At 46.6% G+C, this 16127-nt stretch overlaps 1 protein-coding gene across 4 annotated transcripts in view; it reads right to left on the bottom strand.

The window, feature by feature from the left end:
- Window positions 1-4362: 4362 nt before the first annotated feature.
- mapkbp1 (mitogen-activated protein kinase binding protein 1) overlaps window positions 4363-16127 on the bottom strand; it is a 352050-nt gene continuing 340285 nt past the window's right edge. For 2 of the 4 annotated variants that reach the window (XM_067991220.1, XM_067991219.1), the window contains exons 29-31: window positions 14731-15717; window positions 12339-12421; window positions 4363-8692 (exon numbers count right to left, since the gene is read on the bottom strand). In XM_067991220.1, the coding sequence (XP_067847321.1) occupies window positions 8378-8692; window positions 12339-12421; window positions 14731-15717 (1385 nt within the window). In that variant the 3' untranslated portion in view covers window positions 4363-8377. The remainder of the gene's footprint in view (window positions 8693-12338; window positions 12422-14730; window positions 15718-16127) is intronic. The other 2 variants (XR_010964161.1, XR_010964160.1) reach the window with 2 other exon arrangements.

The following is a 16127-nucleotide window of genomic DNA, read 5'->3' on the forward strand; positions in this document are numbered from 1 at the left end:
TGGGGCAGGAGCTGGAAGGTCATGTGACAAAACCTACCATAATTCGTCCAAGCAGAGTTGGCAACCCCATTCTGCCCTCCCTTTTATCCCTCTTCACTCCACTTTTAGCTGCATAGCCTTCAGTCTTCTTGGCCCTACTCTTCTACTGGGCCTTGTTGTCTTGCCACCTCTCTCCTTTCCCTCAAAGGCCTAACAAAACCAAAATCTTCAACCTCGCTGTCAGTCACCTTCTCCAATCGTTCTTCTAACATTTCTCTGTCTCCAGTTACTTTTTGGGCTTTTTAACTCGTGCTCTGACATTAAAGGAGCTATATAGGTGTAAGCTGTTGTACAAAGACCATGTTACGTTAAGTTTGTACCTGAGCCAACAGGCTGCACTGGGACCCATCCAACTGTTTGAAGGTTGGAAAAGCTACCAGTGTGCTGTGCAGGTAGAAGGACCCAGTGAACCAATTCACGGTCCTAGCTAATGGTAGGGTAAGGGATCAGAACGACATTCATAGAATCATAGAATCATAGAATCATAGAAGTTACAACATGGAAACAGGCCCTTCGGCCCAACATGTCCATGTCGCCCAGTTTATACCACTAAGCTAGTCCCAATTGCCTGCACTTGGCCCATATCCCTCGATACCCATCTTCCCCATGTAACTGTCCAAATGCTTTTTAAAAGACAAAATTGTACCCGCCTCTACTACTGCCTCTGGCAGCTCGTTCCAGACACTCACCACCCTTTGAGTGAAAAAATTGCCCCTCTGGATCCTTTTGTATCTCTCCCCTCTCACCTTAAATCTATGCCCCCTCGTTATAGACTCCCCTACCTTTGGGAAAAGATTTTGACTATCGACCTTATCTATGCCCCTCATTATTTTATAGACTTCTATAAGATCACCCCTTAACCTCCTACTCTCCAGGGAATAAAGTCCCAGTCTGTCTAACCTCTCCCTGTAAGTCAAACCATCAAGTCCCGGTAGCATCCTAGTAAATCTTTTCTGCACTCTTTCTAGTTTAATAATATCCTTTCTATAATAGGGTGACCAGAACTGTACACAGTACTCCAAGTGTGGCCTCACCAATGCCCTGTACAACTTCAAGACATCCCAACTCCTGCATTCAATGTTCTGACCAATGAAACCAAGCATGCTGAATGCCTTCTTCACCACCCTATCCACCTGTGACTCCACTTTCAAGGAGCTATGAATCTGTGCTCCTAGATCTCTTTGTTCGATAACTCTCCCCAACGCCCTACCATTAACGGAGTAGGTCCTGGCCCGATTCGATCTACCAAAATGCATCACCTCACATTTATCTAAATTAAACTCCATCTGCCATTCATCGGCCCACTGGCCCAATTTATCAAGATCCCGTTGCAATCCTAGATAACCTTCTTCACTGTCCACAATGCCACCAATCTTGGTGTCATCTGCAAACTTACTAACCATGCCTCCTAAATTCTCATCCAAATCATTAATATAAATAACAAATAACAGCGGACCCAGCACCGATCCCTGAGGCACACCGCTGGACACAGGCATCCAGTTTGAAAAACAACCCTCGACAACCACCCTCTGTCTTCTGTCGTCAAGCCAATTTTGTATCCAATTGGCTACCTCACCTTGGATCCCATGAGATTTAACCTTATGTAACAACCTACCATGCGGTACCTTGTCAAATGCTTTGCTGAAGTCCATGTAGACCACGTCTACTGCACAGCCCTCATCTATCTTCTTGGTTACCCCTTCAAAAAACTCAATCAAATTCGTGAGACATGATTTTCCTCTCACAAAACCATGCTGACTGTTCCTAATTAGTCCCTGCCTCTCCAAATGCCCGTAGATCCTGTCTCTCAGAATATCCTCTAACAACTTACCCACTACAGATGTCAGGCTCACCGGTCTGTAGTTCCCAGGCTTTTCCCTGCCGCCCTTCTTAAACAAAGGCACAACATTTGCTACCCTCCAATCTTCAGGCACCTCACCTGTAGCGGTGGATGATTCAAATATCTCTGCTAGGGGACCCGCAATTTCCTCCCTAACCTCCCATAACGTCCTGGGATACATTTCATCAGGTCCCGGAGATTTATCTACCTTGATGCGCGTTAAGACTTCCAGCACCTCCCTCTCTGTAATATGTACACTCCTCAAGACATCACTATTTATTTCCCCAAGTTCCCTAACATCCATGCCTTTCTCAACCGTAAATACCGATGTGAAATATTCATTCAGGATCTCACCCATCTCTTGTGGTTCCGCACATAGATGACCTTGTTGATCCTTAAGAGGCCCTACTCTCTCCCTAGTTACCCTTTTGCCCTTTGCTGAATTCCTAAAAGCGACTCTCAGCGGCGGGGGTGGGGGGCGGGGGGGAAGGCGGTGTTGTAGACTGTAATGGTCCTGGAGATTAGTGCCAGAACCCCCAATTCGCCTGAGAGCTACCCTTCTCAAACTGGGAATATAATTGTGTGAAGCACATACCCTCGCTGTTCCAGAGCGCAAAGGGAGTTTCTATCCACAAGGAGGATGATCATAATGAAACAAAAAACCACGGTGGAATCTCAGTGATACCAGTGACTTAAGATGATTCTTTGTGTTGTCAAAGTACATGTAGCGGCTGTTTTGTAGGATCACACCATAATCAAAAAGGAACGTGAATTAGTTCTTGTTAGGAATGGGTTGGATAGATTGTGGTTTTATTATAGATTGTAGAACTTCATTAAGCTCAGCAGAAATCCACTTACATTGCTTTCATCAATTTTGTGAGGCTGTCAATGTAGTGCCTCATGGGGCCCTACATGAAGAAGCCGGAAGTTGTGGGAGTACATGGTGAGTTTTGGATTGTGTCCGAATGTGTGCTCCAACTCCAGTATCTGTGGAAGGGTAGATGGGAGACTCACTGAGTCTGTCTCTCACAAAAGAGCAGTGAGAGAAGGTTGTCCATCCAATTGTCGTCTTCAATGCTGTGTGGCTGGCACCATGAGGACAGCCTTGAAGTGTCTGTTTAAGGCATTTCTGAAAGAAATGTAACACTTTTTGTAGATGATACTCTTGTTGACAGACTCACCTGGTGATGTAGTGTGCTCTACTCACCCTCTTCAACAATGGGTTAACTGAGGACATATGGTGGCACTATTTTGACACTCAACAGTTAGATTAAAAGGGTTTGTATGTGAAACATATAACTATTTAAGCCACACTCCAGAAACTTGAGCACAAAATCTACATCGACATTTCAGTGCAGCATTAAGGGAGTGCTGCACTGTCAGAGGTGCCATCTTTCAGATGAGACATTATACCGAGGCCCCTTCTGCCTTCTCAGGTGGATGTAAAAGGTCCCATGGGACTATTTGAAGAGCAGCAGAGGAGTTCACCTGGTGTCCTAGCCAATATGCATCCTTAAAACACCACTAAAGCAGACTATTTAGTTATTTCATTACAACAGTCAATACACTTCAAAAAGTACTTGATTGGCTGTAAAGTACTTTGGGATGTCCTGAGGTGTGAAAGACGCTATATAAATGCAAGTCATTCATTTATCTCATTTGCGGGACCTTGCTGTGCGCAAATTGGCTGCCGCGTTTCCCTACATTACAACAGAGCTTCCACTTCAAAAGCACTTCATTGGTTGTAAAGCGCTTTGGGACATCTGGAGGTCGGTGAAAGGCGCTATATAAATGCAACGTCTTTCTTTTACCTGTTTATTATTTGTGTAATACTCTTAATATTTTAAATGAATGTTGTTGTGATTCCCCACTGCTTTAAAAGATTGCTGAGATCTAATGTTGCCGTAAGACATTCTAGTACCTAGAAGGAATTACCAAATGGGGTTCGCGGTTCATTCACTTGGGTGTGTTGCCAATACTTTACCGAGTTCTCAAAGATATGGGAGTTGGGACCCACCCGTCAGAATGAGGTAGGATAACGAAAGTCGAAACAATCTAGTGTGAGAAGGGTATCGAACCAAAAATTAATGGTGCAGACTGACACAGAGATATACACAGGTTTTACAGTACCGAATCGTTCCCTTTTAGCTGTCATGTAATTTCTCTTGAGAGAAAAAGTGCATTTAAAGAAAGAATTTGCATTTCTATGGCACCTTTCACGAGGTCAGGACGTCCCAAAGCGTTTCACAGCCAATGAAGTACTTTTGAAGTGTAATCACTGTTGTAATGTAGGAAACGTGGCAGCCGGTTTGTGCACAGCAAGATCCCACAAACAGCAATAAGGTAATGACCAGATAATCTGTTAAGTGTTGGTTGCGGGATAAGCGTTGGTTTAATTATCGATTAGTAACTCCATCTGTCCATGAAGACCTCACCATCGCCATGTTCACTTTGACGAGAGACATTCCAAGCCTTTCCTCACAAATGTTGGGATTTTATTGCAAATATTTAAGACATGACCAACAGGTTGTACAAACACTATGGAAAAACGGGTAAAAACAGTCACTTACAGTGCAAGAAACACACAAGGAAAAAATATTCACAGCAACCAGCTTAAAAATTAGTTTGGTGACCCATTATAGAAATGAAGACAGTACTTTCATTATAAAATACATTGGTACAAATTAATCTTCATGGAAATGGTTTGAAGAAATTAGAGAGAGTTTAAAAAGTCTCCAAATTGGCCTTCAGCATGCACCACTGATGTGCATCATTGAGATGCACCATGCAAACAACCTTCATGCATACACAAGTTGCACCCTGGACTTGCTACAAGGTCCTGTGATATTCTGTCTCATTCAGAGTAGAGGTCTCTTTAGTTCTTCACATTTAAAATACGAATACAAATTCGGGATGATCCCGACCACTCCACAGTTACGTCGACACACCTGGAGCTTTTCTGATTGAGTGACATTTTTAGAAAAATTTATAAATAAATCCCCGTGAGTGGCTAATTAATCTGGAACAGGTCCCAGGCTTAGGGGAAAAGGCACTCAAACTGCAAGCACCTCGGGGAGAAGGGACCCACCCTGTAGTGGGGCGGGGGGAGGGGCGTGCCCACACTCCCGGTACCTCGGGGAGAAGGGACCCACCCTCCCGGTACCTCGGGGAGGGGCGTGCCCACACTCCCGGTACCTCGGAGAGAAGGGACCCACCCTCCCGGTACCTCGGGGAGAAGGGACCCACCCTCCTGGTATCTGGGTGGGGGGGGGGGTGGGTGTACCCACACTCCTGGTATCTCGGGATGGAGGAATCAAACTCCTGGTATTTTGGGGAGGGGGAGTACCCACACTCAGTACTGTTGTGGATGGGATCTCATTGAGTTTCACAAACCAGTAGTGCTGGTGCATGGTTCCACAGCTGCTGACTGCCTAGCATTCATTCTTCACGTGTAAGCCTGAACAGTGAGCATTGGGGAGCACTTCCCTTGTGGCTGAGGGTGTACTGCAGCTGAACTCAATCCTGACATTGAAGCCTTCGCACTCTCCAGCACGGATCTCTGGATAGCATTCAACCGTCAGAACAATCTGTCCCCTTCCCAGCTAGGAAAAACTCAGGCCCATTGTATGTCTCCGCCCTTTCTACCACTGTCCGGCTGGGATCAGAGACCAAGAATCAAACCCGAGACCTTCCTGATCTCTATGGCTCAGCACCAAACGAAGTGACTCATTTACGCACCGAGCAAATGGAGTAGGGTAAGGCAATTTTTAACACTTGAAACATGCAATTGCTATTCTTCATGGCTTTCTGTACAAAGTCTCTGTATACTGCAAAGTTTTGAAAAAGTCGTTTAAAAAATCCTGTTTTTACAAAAAAAAAGAACTTTTGTCTCCTTTCTCTTTTGAAACTCTGGCCATGTTCCACGCACAGGGGAAATACAACTAATAATCTCACCAGAGAGCTTCAGTCTACCAGGCACACATTCACTCAGTGAAAAAACCCTGCAATTGAGATCTCAAACTCGCTGGTGAACAGACGACTCACGGTCCTGATCACAACACTGGAGAAAACTCTTCATTGATGAAGAATAACTTTTTGTTGACAAATGAAGCTCTGTGCTTAATTGTTGTGATGTTCAGCAAACACCATCTTCCCAAGTAAGCATAGGATGCGAGGAGATACCGAAAAGTCAGGAATGATCTAAGAAATAAGAGTTTCTCCGTCTCCAAAGAGATCTCCAGGAATAAACCGAAGAGTGTGAGATTCTTTGTCTTTGGGCAGTTCTTCTTTAGTTTCAGGGTTCTTACCTAAGGTTCGGACGAATCGTCAAAGTTTTGAGAGAATCCCCGAAGGGTCTGGGGGGATTCATATCCAGAGTTAGTGCTTCTGCCCAAGTGTGTGAGTTTCCTGTCCAGAGTTTGCAAGTTCCTGTCCTGGGCTTGTGAGTTTCTGTCTATACTCTGGGGTGCCTGTCCAGAGTTTGTAAATTTCTGTCTTATAGTCTAGGGCTCCTATCCAGAGTTTGTGAGTTTCTGTCCATAGTCTGGGGTTTATACCCAGAGTTTGAGAGTTTCTGTCCATACTCTGGGGTTTGTGTCTAGGGCTTGTGAGTTCCTGCCCAGAGTTTGTGAGTTTCTGTCCATACTCTGGGCTTCCTGTCCAGAGTTATTGCCCAAAGTTTGGGGTTCATTTCCAGAGTTTGTGAGTTATTGCCCAGAGATTAGGGGTTCCTGCCCAGAAACTGCAGGGTTTCCCATGGAGTATGTAAGGCCCTACTCAGACTTCAGGGTATCTCTCCTGGTATAGTTTCACTGATAACTGAAACCAGTTGCATGAATTTTGTTCCGAATATCACTCTGCTTTTAGGGACCGGCACTGGCTCAACAGGTAAACCCAACCTGAAAAAACAGTACAGCTCGCTTCAAACAACGGTACAAGTATGCAGTGACCTTATACTGCACGAAACAAACATATGTTCATCACAGCACTACGGTGTCCCATTCTGCTGCTTTATCCAATGGAGCATCAAACACCATCTGTATCCTTCGCCTTGTATTGTATTCCCCATCACTTAGGTCTCCAGCACAGAAACAGAATCTGAACAAGGAGCAAAGCTCTGGGGGTGGGTGGGTGGGTTGGGGGAATCTGACTGAGGGGCGAAGCCCCAGGGGGAGCAACTGAAGAATTGTACGGAGCGAACTGCAAAATGGGATTCCGCAGCACACGGTCCAGTGGACCAGCTACCGGTGAGGAAACCCTTTTCAATCACACATCTGTATCTCATTTTAACTCTGAATAAGACTTCCTGAAAGTAAACATTTTTTTTCTCAGTAAGTAAGACATTATTCCCAAATTTTATATAGGGGAGTGGAGGCATGTAGACAAGGAAGTATGGTCCAATCAACAGGGAATGCACATTATACCATACATTGTGAGCAATATCTACAGTACACACTGGTTTGTAGGCTCCCTTCCCCAAAGGGAATGTTAGCAGAGTGAGGCTGGTTTCAGTCAGCAAATGTGTTCATTAAGGTCTCTTTGTCACTGAAGACTTGACTCCAACAATTCCAGGATCCGTATTGATCCATTTCAGGGTTTTCATTTCACCAACAAGACTGCCTGCTATGTACACTGTACCAGACTGACTGGGTGCCTGACTCGAAGAGCATGAGCAATATCTAGTTAGAGAGACAGGCAGTCAGAGAGTGAAAGAGGCAGTGAGAGAAAATAAAGAGAGCAGGAGAGAGAGAGAGAACAAGACACAGAATAAGAGACAGCAAGAAGACTGAAAACAAAGCGAGAGAGAAAGAGAAGCAGCAGAAAGCCAGAAGGAGAAATACTAACATGGAACGAGATGCAACTACAGTGGCTGACCCTGGAGATCTTTTATCAAGGCTTGGGGAGCCACCACATGTCTCTCCATGAGAGTCACACCGCTTCAGTCTTCCCGCACATGCTCTTGCAGCTCATTCTTGCTGGGTCGAAACCAAAACAAAAAATGTTTCCACGAAATGTTTTCTGTCTGAGCTCCCCTCGCCGATCATCACCGCTCCCACCTGGCAGGCTCTGCTCCAGCACTCAAACCCACCACCACCACCACCACCCCCCACTTTCTGCTGCTCTCCGGGCTCGAACTGAAAGGTTGTTTTACTGAACGCTGCAAATTAATTTCCAGCTTCAGGAGAAGTGAGACACCGTAGGGTGGCACTGCAGTAAGATGGCACCATCTTGACATCAACTCTGCCCGCAGGGACGGGATGAAGACAAATAAAACGTTAAGTGAAAGTAGGAAGGGAAGGCGGTAAAAGGTGTCCTGTGGTGGACGAGCGCACTGGAATTTAACCGAGCCCAGGTGCTTTTAAACGTGTGGTGAGTTGAGATCAACACAACAGAGAATGTCGTTCTATTTTTCCTCTCCAGTAAGAAGAATGTTTTTTTTTTAAAAAAGGTTCTGTGTCGGGGTTCGTGAGCCTACAGTTGCCTTGTGCGCCGTACAATTCACAGTCCTGGACAGTCCCTTGCTCCTGGCTGTTTGTGATCCATCCTTCGCTCCACGGCTTGTAGTAAGAGTTCTGAATACTGCTCGAGCAGAGCCAGCGTCTTGTCATCTCTGAAGCCGCCCCTCCTCGGTGGGGGAGTGCCGCCCGGGTAAGGAGGAGCGGAGGTTGCCTGGCCCAGCCCTTGGGGAGATAGTTCGGTGCCTGCTCCGGGGTGCTGGAGACAGTCCAGTTCTTTCCTCACAGAGGAAAATGCTTCTGAGAGAACGGCGGTTATCTGGCAGCTCTCGTCCGAGGGGTCTTTGCTGTCGGCCACCTGTAAACAGAGGGGAGGAGGAGGAAATATCCGTTACAAGGGACCGACCACCTCTGAGGGGTCAGCACGACTCCCGGGCTGTACCATCCTCTGAGGAGTGAGCACGACTCCCGGGCTGTACCATCCTCTGAGGAGTGAGCACGACTCCCGGGCTGTACCATCCTCTGAGGGGTCAGCACGACTCCCGGACTGTACCATCCTCTGAGGGGTCAGCACGACTCCCGGGCTGTACCATCCTCTGAGAAGTGAGCACCATTCCTGGACTGTACCATCCTCCGAGGAGTGAGCACCATTCCTGGACTGTACCATCCTCTGAGGAGTGAGCACCATTCCTGGACTGTACCATCCTCTGAGAAGTGAGCACCATTCCTGGACTGTACCATCCTCTGAGGAGTGAGCACCATTCCTGGACTGTACCATCCTCTGAGGAGTGAGCACTATTCCTGGACTGTACCATCCTCTGAGGAGTGAGCACCATTTCTGGACTCAGAGTCATAGAGTTATACAGCACGGATAGAGGCCCTTCGGCCCATCGTGTCCGCGCCGGCCATCAGCCCTGTCTACTCTAATCCCATATTCCAGCATTTGGTCCGTAGCCTTGTATGCTATGGCATTTCAAGTGCTCATCCAAATGCTTCTTGAATGTTGTGAGGGTTCCTGCCTCCACAACCCTTTCAGGCAGTGAGTTCCAGACTCCAACCACCCTCTGGGTGAAAAAGTTCTTTCTCAAATCCCCTCTAAACCTCCCGCCTTTTACCTTGAATCTATGTCCCCTTGTTATAGTACCCTCAACGAAGGGAAAAAGCTCCTTAGTATCCATCCTATCTGTGCCCCTCATAATTTTGTACACCTCAATCATGTCCCCCCTCAGCCTCCTCTGCTCCAAGGAAAACAAACCCAATCTTCCCAGTCTCTCTTCATAGCTGAAGCGCTCCAGCCCTGGTAACATCCTGGTGAATCTCCTCTGCACCCTCTCCAAAGCGATCACATCCTTCCTGTAGTGTGGCGACCAGAACTGCACACAGTACTCCAGCTGTGGCCTAACCAGTGTTTTATACAGCTCCATCATAACCTCCTTGCTCTTATATTCTATGCCTCGGCTAATAAAGGCAAGTATCCCATATGCCTTCTTTACCACCTTATCTACCTGTTCCGCCGCCTTCAGGGATCTGTGAACTTGCACACCAAGATCCCTCTGACCCTCTGTCTTGCCTAGGGTCCTCCCATTCATTGTGTATTCCCTTGCCTTGTTAGTCCCTCCAAAGTGCATCACCTCGCACTTTTCCGGGTTAAATTCCATTTGCCACTGTTCCGCCCATCTGACCAACCCATCTATATCGTCCTGCAGACTGAGGCTATCCTCCTCGCTATTTACCACCCTACCAATCTTTGTATCATCAGCGAACTTACTGATCATACCTTTTACATTCATATCCAAGTCGTTAATGTAGACCACAAACAGCAAGGGACCCAGCACAGATCCCTGTGGTACCCCACTGGCCACAGGCTTCCAGTCACAAAAACAACCTTCGACCATCACCCTCTGCCTTCTGCCACTAAGCCAGTTTTGTATCCAAAGTGCCAAGGCACCCTGGATTCCATGGGCTCGTACCTTCTTGACCAGTCTCCTGTGGGGGACTTTATCGAAGGCCTTACTGAAATCCATGTATACCACATCCACTGCGTTACCCTCATCCACACGCCTAGTCACCCCCTCAAAAAATTCAATCAAATTAGTCAGACATGATCTTCCTTTGACAAAGCCATGTTGACTATCCCTGATTAATCCTTGCTTCTCCAAGTGGAGACTAATTTTGTCCTTCAGAATTTTTTCCAATAATTTTCCTACCACTGATGTTAGGCTCACTGGCCTGTAGTTCCCCGGTTTTTCCCTACTCCCCTTCTTGAATAATGGTACTACATTAGCGGTTCTCCAGTCCTCTGGCACATCCCCTGTGGCCAGAGAGGTTCTGAATATATGTGTCAGAGCCCCCGCAATCTCCTCCTTTGCCTCACACAGTAGCCTGGGATACATTTCGTCCGGGCCTGGGGATTTATCCATTTTTAGGCCTGCTAAAACCGCCAATACCTCCTCCCGCTCGACGTTAATATGTTCGAGTATATCACAGTCCCCCTGCCGTATTTCTATGTCTACATCGTCCTTCTCCATAGTGAAAACAGATGCAAAAAATTCATTTAGAACCCCTCCTACATCTGCCGGCTCCACACACAGATTGCCATTTTTGTCCCTAATGGGCCCTATTTTTTCCTTAGTCATCCTCTTACCCTTAATATACTTATAAAACATCTTAGGATTTTCCTTTATTTTGCTCGCCAGTGTTATTTCATGGCCCCTCCTTGATCTCCTAATTTCTTTTTTAAGTATCCCCCTGCACTTTTTGTACTCCTCTAGGGCTTCCTCCGTCTTTAGCCTTTTAAGAACATAAGAACATAAGAAATTGGAGCAGGAGTAGGCCAATCGGCCCCTCGAGCCTGCTCCGCCATTCAATAAGATCATGGCTGATCTGATCCCAACCACAAATCTAAAGAACACAAGAAGTCGGAGCAGGACCCGGCCACATAGCCCCTGGGCCCTCTCCGCCACCCACAGGGCATTGACCGATCCGAACTCAGCTTCATGTCCAATTTCCTGCCCGCTCCCCATAACCCCTAATTCCCTTTACTTCTAGGAAACTGTCTAGAAGTATCTGCCAAAAGCCCTCCTTTTTTTCCTAATCCATTCTCGTATATCCCCTGACATCCAAGGTTCCCTGGAGTTCTTGGAACCACCCTTGACCTTTACGGGAACATGTTGCCATTGTATGGTCTCAATCTCCCTTCTGAAAGACTCCCATTGCTCTGATGCGGATTTTCCTCTGAGGAATGAGCACAACTCTTGGACTGTACCATCCTCTGAGGAGTGAGCACCATTCCTGGACTGTACCATCCTCCGAGGAGTGAGCACCATTCCTGGACTGTACCATCCTCTGAGGAGTGAGCACCATTCCTGGACTGTACCACCTCCTCGGAGATGAGCACGACTCCCAGGCTGTACCATCTCTGAGGAATGAGCACAACTCTTGGACTGTACCATCCTCTGAGCAGGTGAGCACCATTCCTGGGCTGTACCATCCTCTCAGGAATGAGCACAACTCTTGGACTGTACCATCCTCTGAGGAGTGAGCACCATTCCTGGGCTGTACCATCCTCTGAGGAGTGAGCACCATTCCTGGACTGTACCATCCTCTGAGGAGTGAGCACCATTCCTGGACTGTACCATCCTCTGAGGAGTGAGCACCATTCCTGGACTGTACCATCCTCTGAGGAGTAAGCACCATTCCTGGACTGTACCATCCTCTGAGGAGTAAGCACCATTCCTGGACTGTACCATCCTCTGAGGTGTAAGCACCATTCCTGGACTGTACCATCCTCTGAGGTGTAAGCACCATTCCTGGACTGTACCAATCCTAAGGAGTGAGTACCACTTCTAGCCTATCCCATCTCCTTAGATGTGAGCACACCCCTGGCCTGTACCATTCTCCTGAAGAGTGGACAGCATTCCAACCATCTTTTCGCAGCAGAACCTTATTGTGCCACTGTACCTGGATCTACTTTGGACACATCTGGTAATCACGGCAACACTCACCATTCGATATAGGCTCAGGGCTCTCTCTAAGCAGCTCTGCAACTCACTGGCCAGGCGTTTACAGCTCTGAACATTGACAGGACCTGCCAAGAAAGGAGAATAGAAAGGCAATTACTGTTACAGCCAATTTATGTGGACAACTCAAGCTCCCATTCAGCTCTTCATCCTAGTGTGTCCATTTCACAGTCCAGCAGCTAAGACCAATGTTGTTAGTCCCCTCTCTGTCCAGTATATGGGGTTGTTTCAAAAACTCTGTCCTCCACCCCCATCCCAAGAAAAGCCCCCCCACCAATCAGCAGAGAATCATCTGAGTGTAAGCATCTAAAATACCTCACACAGACCCTAACACTAAAAATCAACTTTGAAACATATAAGATTATGAGGGGGTTTGACAGGGTAAAGGCTGAGAGATTGTTTCCCCTGGCTAGAGAGTCTAGAACTAGGGGGCATAATCGCAGGATATGGGGTCGGCCATTCAAGACTGAGACGAGGAGGAATTTCTTCACTCAGAGGGTTGTGAATCTTTGGAATTCTCTACCCCAGAGGGCTGTAGATGCTCAGTCATTGAGTATATTCAAGGCTGAGATCGATAGATTTTTGGACTCTAGGGGAATCAAGGGATATGGGGATCGAGCGGAGAAATGGAGTTGAGGTCGAAGATCAGCCATGATCTTACTGATTGGCGGAGCAGGCTCGAGGGGCCATGTGGCCTATTCCTGCTCCTATTTCTTATGTTCTTAACTAGTGACAAGGACAACCAATGCACTGAAGTGGTGGGGAATGGGATCTTCACTCAACCACCCCACATGCCACATTTCTCTAATCTCCCCTTATAAATCAGTCCTTGATCATGGGGATCACCTCCTGTGTCTTGGTGACCAAAACTGGACACAACACTCGAGCTAAACCCTGACCAAAGCAGTGTACAGTTTCAGCTTAACCTCCTGATTTATAAAACTACAGCTGGGCTCTACTGATCTGGCGAGTTAGCTCGGCACTCTGTTTCCACTGATAATTGCTGCTCCGCAGTGGCCTGGCATGATAAGTGCTGAATCTACCAACACCCCCAGATCGGTTTCAATCTCACTTAGTTATTTTTATTGAGTATGTTCATCGGACATATTTTGTTCCAATGTGCAATACCTCACACTTACCGCTTCCTGTCACAAACCTTATTTCCTGTTTTCATGACATTTGGTCATTCTCTTCTGTGAGCATTTACCATCATAAATTTTGTTAAGTCACAATGTAGTTGCAAGCTCTAGGAACATAGGAGCAGGAGTAGGCCATTCAGCCCCTCAAGCCTGTTTTGCCATTCAATTAGATCATGGCTGATCTGCACCTCAACTCCTTTTACCCGTCTTTGTTCCATATCCCTTGATACCACAACCCAACAAAAATCGATTACTCTCAGTCTTGAAAGCTCCAATTGAACCCCAGCATCTACAGCCTTTTGGGAGAAGAGAGTTCCAGATTTTTACGACCCTTTGTGTGAAGAAGTACTTCCTGATTTCACTCCTGAAAAGCCTAATTCTAATTTTAAGATTACGTCCCTTTATTCTTGATTCCTCTAGCAGAGGAAATAGTTTCTCTATCTACACTATCAAATCCTTTTAACATTTTAAACACCTCAATCAGATCACCCCTCAATCTTCCATACTTAAAGGAACACAAACCAAGTTGATGCAACCTGTCCTCATAATTCAACCCTTTAAGCCCTATTGAATCTGCTCCGTACCTCCTCCAAGGCCAATATATCTTTGAGGTGTGGTGTCCAAAACTGAACACAGATGGGGTCTGACCAAGGCTCTGTACAACTGAAGCATCACTTCCTCACTTCTGCATTCCAACCATCTTGAGATGAAAGGCCAACATTCCATTAGTCTTTTCGATTGCTTTTTGTGTCTGTCTACTAGCTTTTAACGATTTGTGAACTTCACTCCCAAATCCCTTTGCTCCTCTGAAGTTCCTAGTTTCTCACCATTAAGAAAATATTCCGATTTGTCATTCTTGGATCAAAATTGGGTGACCTCACACCTCCCCACATTGAACTCCATAGGCCCTTGTAAACCTGCCTGGGTCCGACGACACAGCGAAGCTGTGTGGAATAGGAAAGACCAGCAAAAGGAGAAGGGGAGAAAAACACCTTAAATTTGCACAATTTGAACAGAGAAAGCCCTCATTTACAAGAAAACGGAGTAAAGGAGTGGAGCAGAAGTATGCCCCAGTACGAGCGCTGCACTCCACTTCAACGGGCAGAATTCAGAAGCATGGTCTGCAATGGCCAAGTGCATCAACCAATTAAGGCACGAGGCTGGAAATGAAAACTAAAGCAAGGCTGAAGCGAGGAAGATTGGAAAAGAAAGGGGAGCAGCGAGAGCTCTGTTTTTACCTGGTTCCTTTGCAAAAGTCTTCTCGGGCACAGGAGGAAGTGTTGCTGGTGTTGATATATTTGCCATTTGGCCACTTGCTGCTGGAATGTTGGGTAAAGAGTCTGAGGCACCTTTACTAAGCCTGGTACATCTGGACTCAGAGTTAGCAGCTGGCCAAGCAGAAGACACTTGCTGACAAGGGGATTTAAGAGATGTCTCTACTTGCGACTCATGGTGACACTGGATCGAGGATTGGAGTTCCAATGGAGTAGCTGTCTCCTGTCCAGGTGTGGAAGGACTGCCAGTCTTTTTCTCTTGGCTGTCCCTATAAGTGGCATGCCCATCGCCCAGGGAAGACCTCCATTTTGTTCCTCCTCCTGCTAAAACAGGCAGCTTGAAGGTCTCTGTTCCACAGGAAGACTTCAACTTGACTGGTGGCGAGAAAGAAGTCAAAGAAGGTCTGTCAGGCAGTGGTTTAGGTAGATCGAGGAATAAGTTAGCCCGAGTGCCAAGGGTTAATTTAGCCTGAGAGCTATTAGTAGGAGACATTGCTGGACCTCCAGGCTGTTGTAACAATGGCTTGGAGCTTGTGGTTTCTCTCCAGTTCTGTTTAATCATCTCCTGTTTGTGAGAGATTTCGTTTACAATGTCCACGGTAACCAAAGGTGAAGTCCTAGGTGACATTTCCAAAGATTGCCCACCAACACTGTTTTCTGCTGTTGACAAATCCTCGTCATTCTCAGTGAAGTTCAGGTTGTCTCCCATTGAAACGCTGCGTGACATTTTGGCCATGGAGCTGGTAGTTGGGTTCATGTAGGATTTCTGTTTTGTGCTCTTGCCCGGAGTGCAGTCCTTTGCCAGTGATGATGATGGGACATCTGCTTTACTGGGAGTTGAGTGAAAAGTCCGACGTTGGTTGGTCCTGGGATCTTTCTCAGTTGCAGTCAATGAGTGAGAGTGCAGCTTTGCAGATGTGATTGCAGTAGATGTTGGATCTGTTGGGTAAACTAAGTAGGAGAAACACAATGAAAATGACTAATACAAAAACAGGAATAACTAACCAGGATTACAAAGGAATCAACACTAAACCACTCATTACTGGATTATTCTCATCAGTGCAAGGTTCTCGTCATAGCTCACGCCATGCCATGGAGAAACCGCTGTCTCCTTATTACTCAGAAAACTCTCAGCACAGGAGTAGAGGAGCCTCAATACTGAGGGATCCTTATCAATTCGGGGCCCCATCATTTAGTTTTCTCCATGAGGATAGAAGCCTGAATACTAAGAGATGCTGATCAGTATGGGATTCTCGATACCAAGAGATGCTCATCAGTATGGGATTCTCGATACCAAGAGATGCTCATCAGTATGGGATTCTCGATACCAAGAGATGCTCATCAGTATGGGATTCTCGATA

The sequence above is a fragment of the Heptranchias perlo genome, chromosome 10 (genome assembly GCF_035084215.1).
Source record: "Heptranchias perlo isolate sHepPer1 chromosome 10, sHepPer1.hap1, whole genome shotgun sequence".
NCBI lineage: Eukaryota > Metazoa > Chordata > Chondrichthyes > Hexanchiformes > Hexanchidae > Heptranchias > Heptranchias perlo.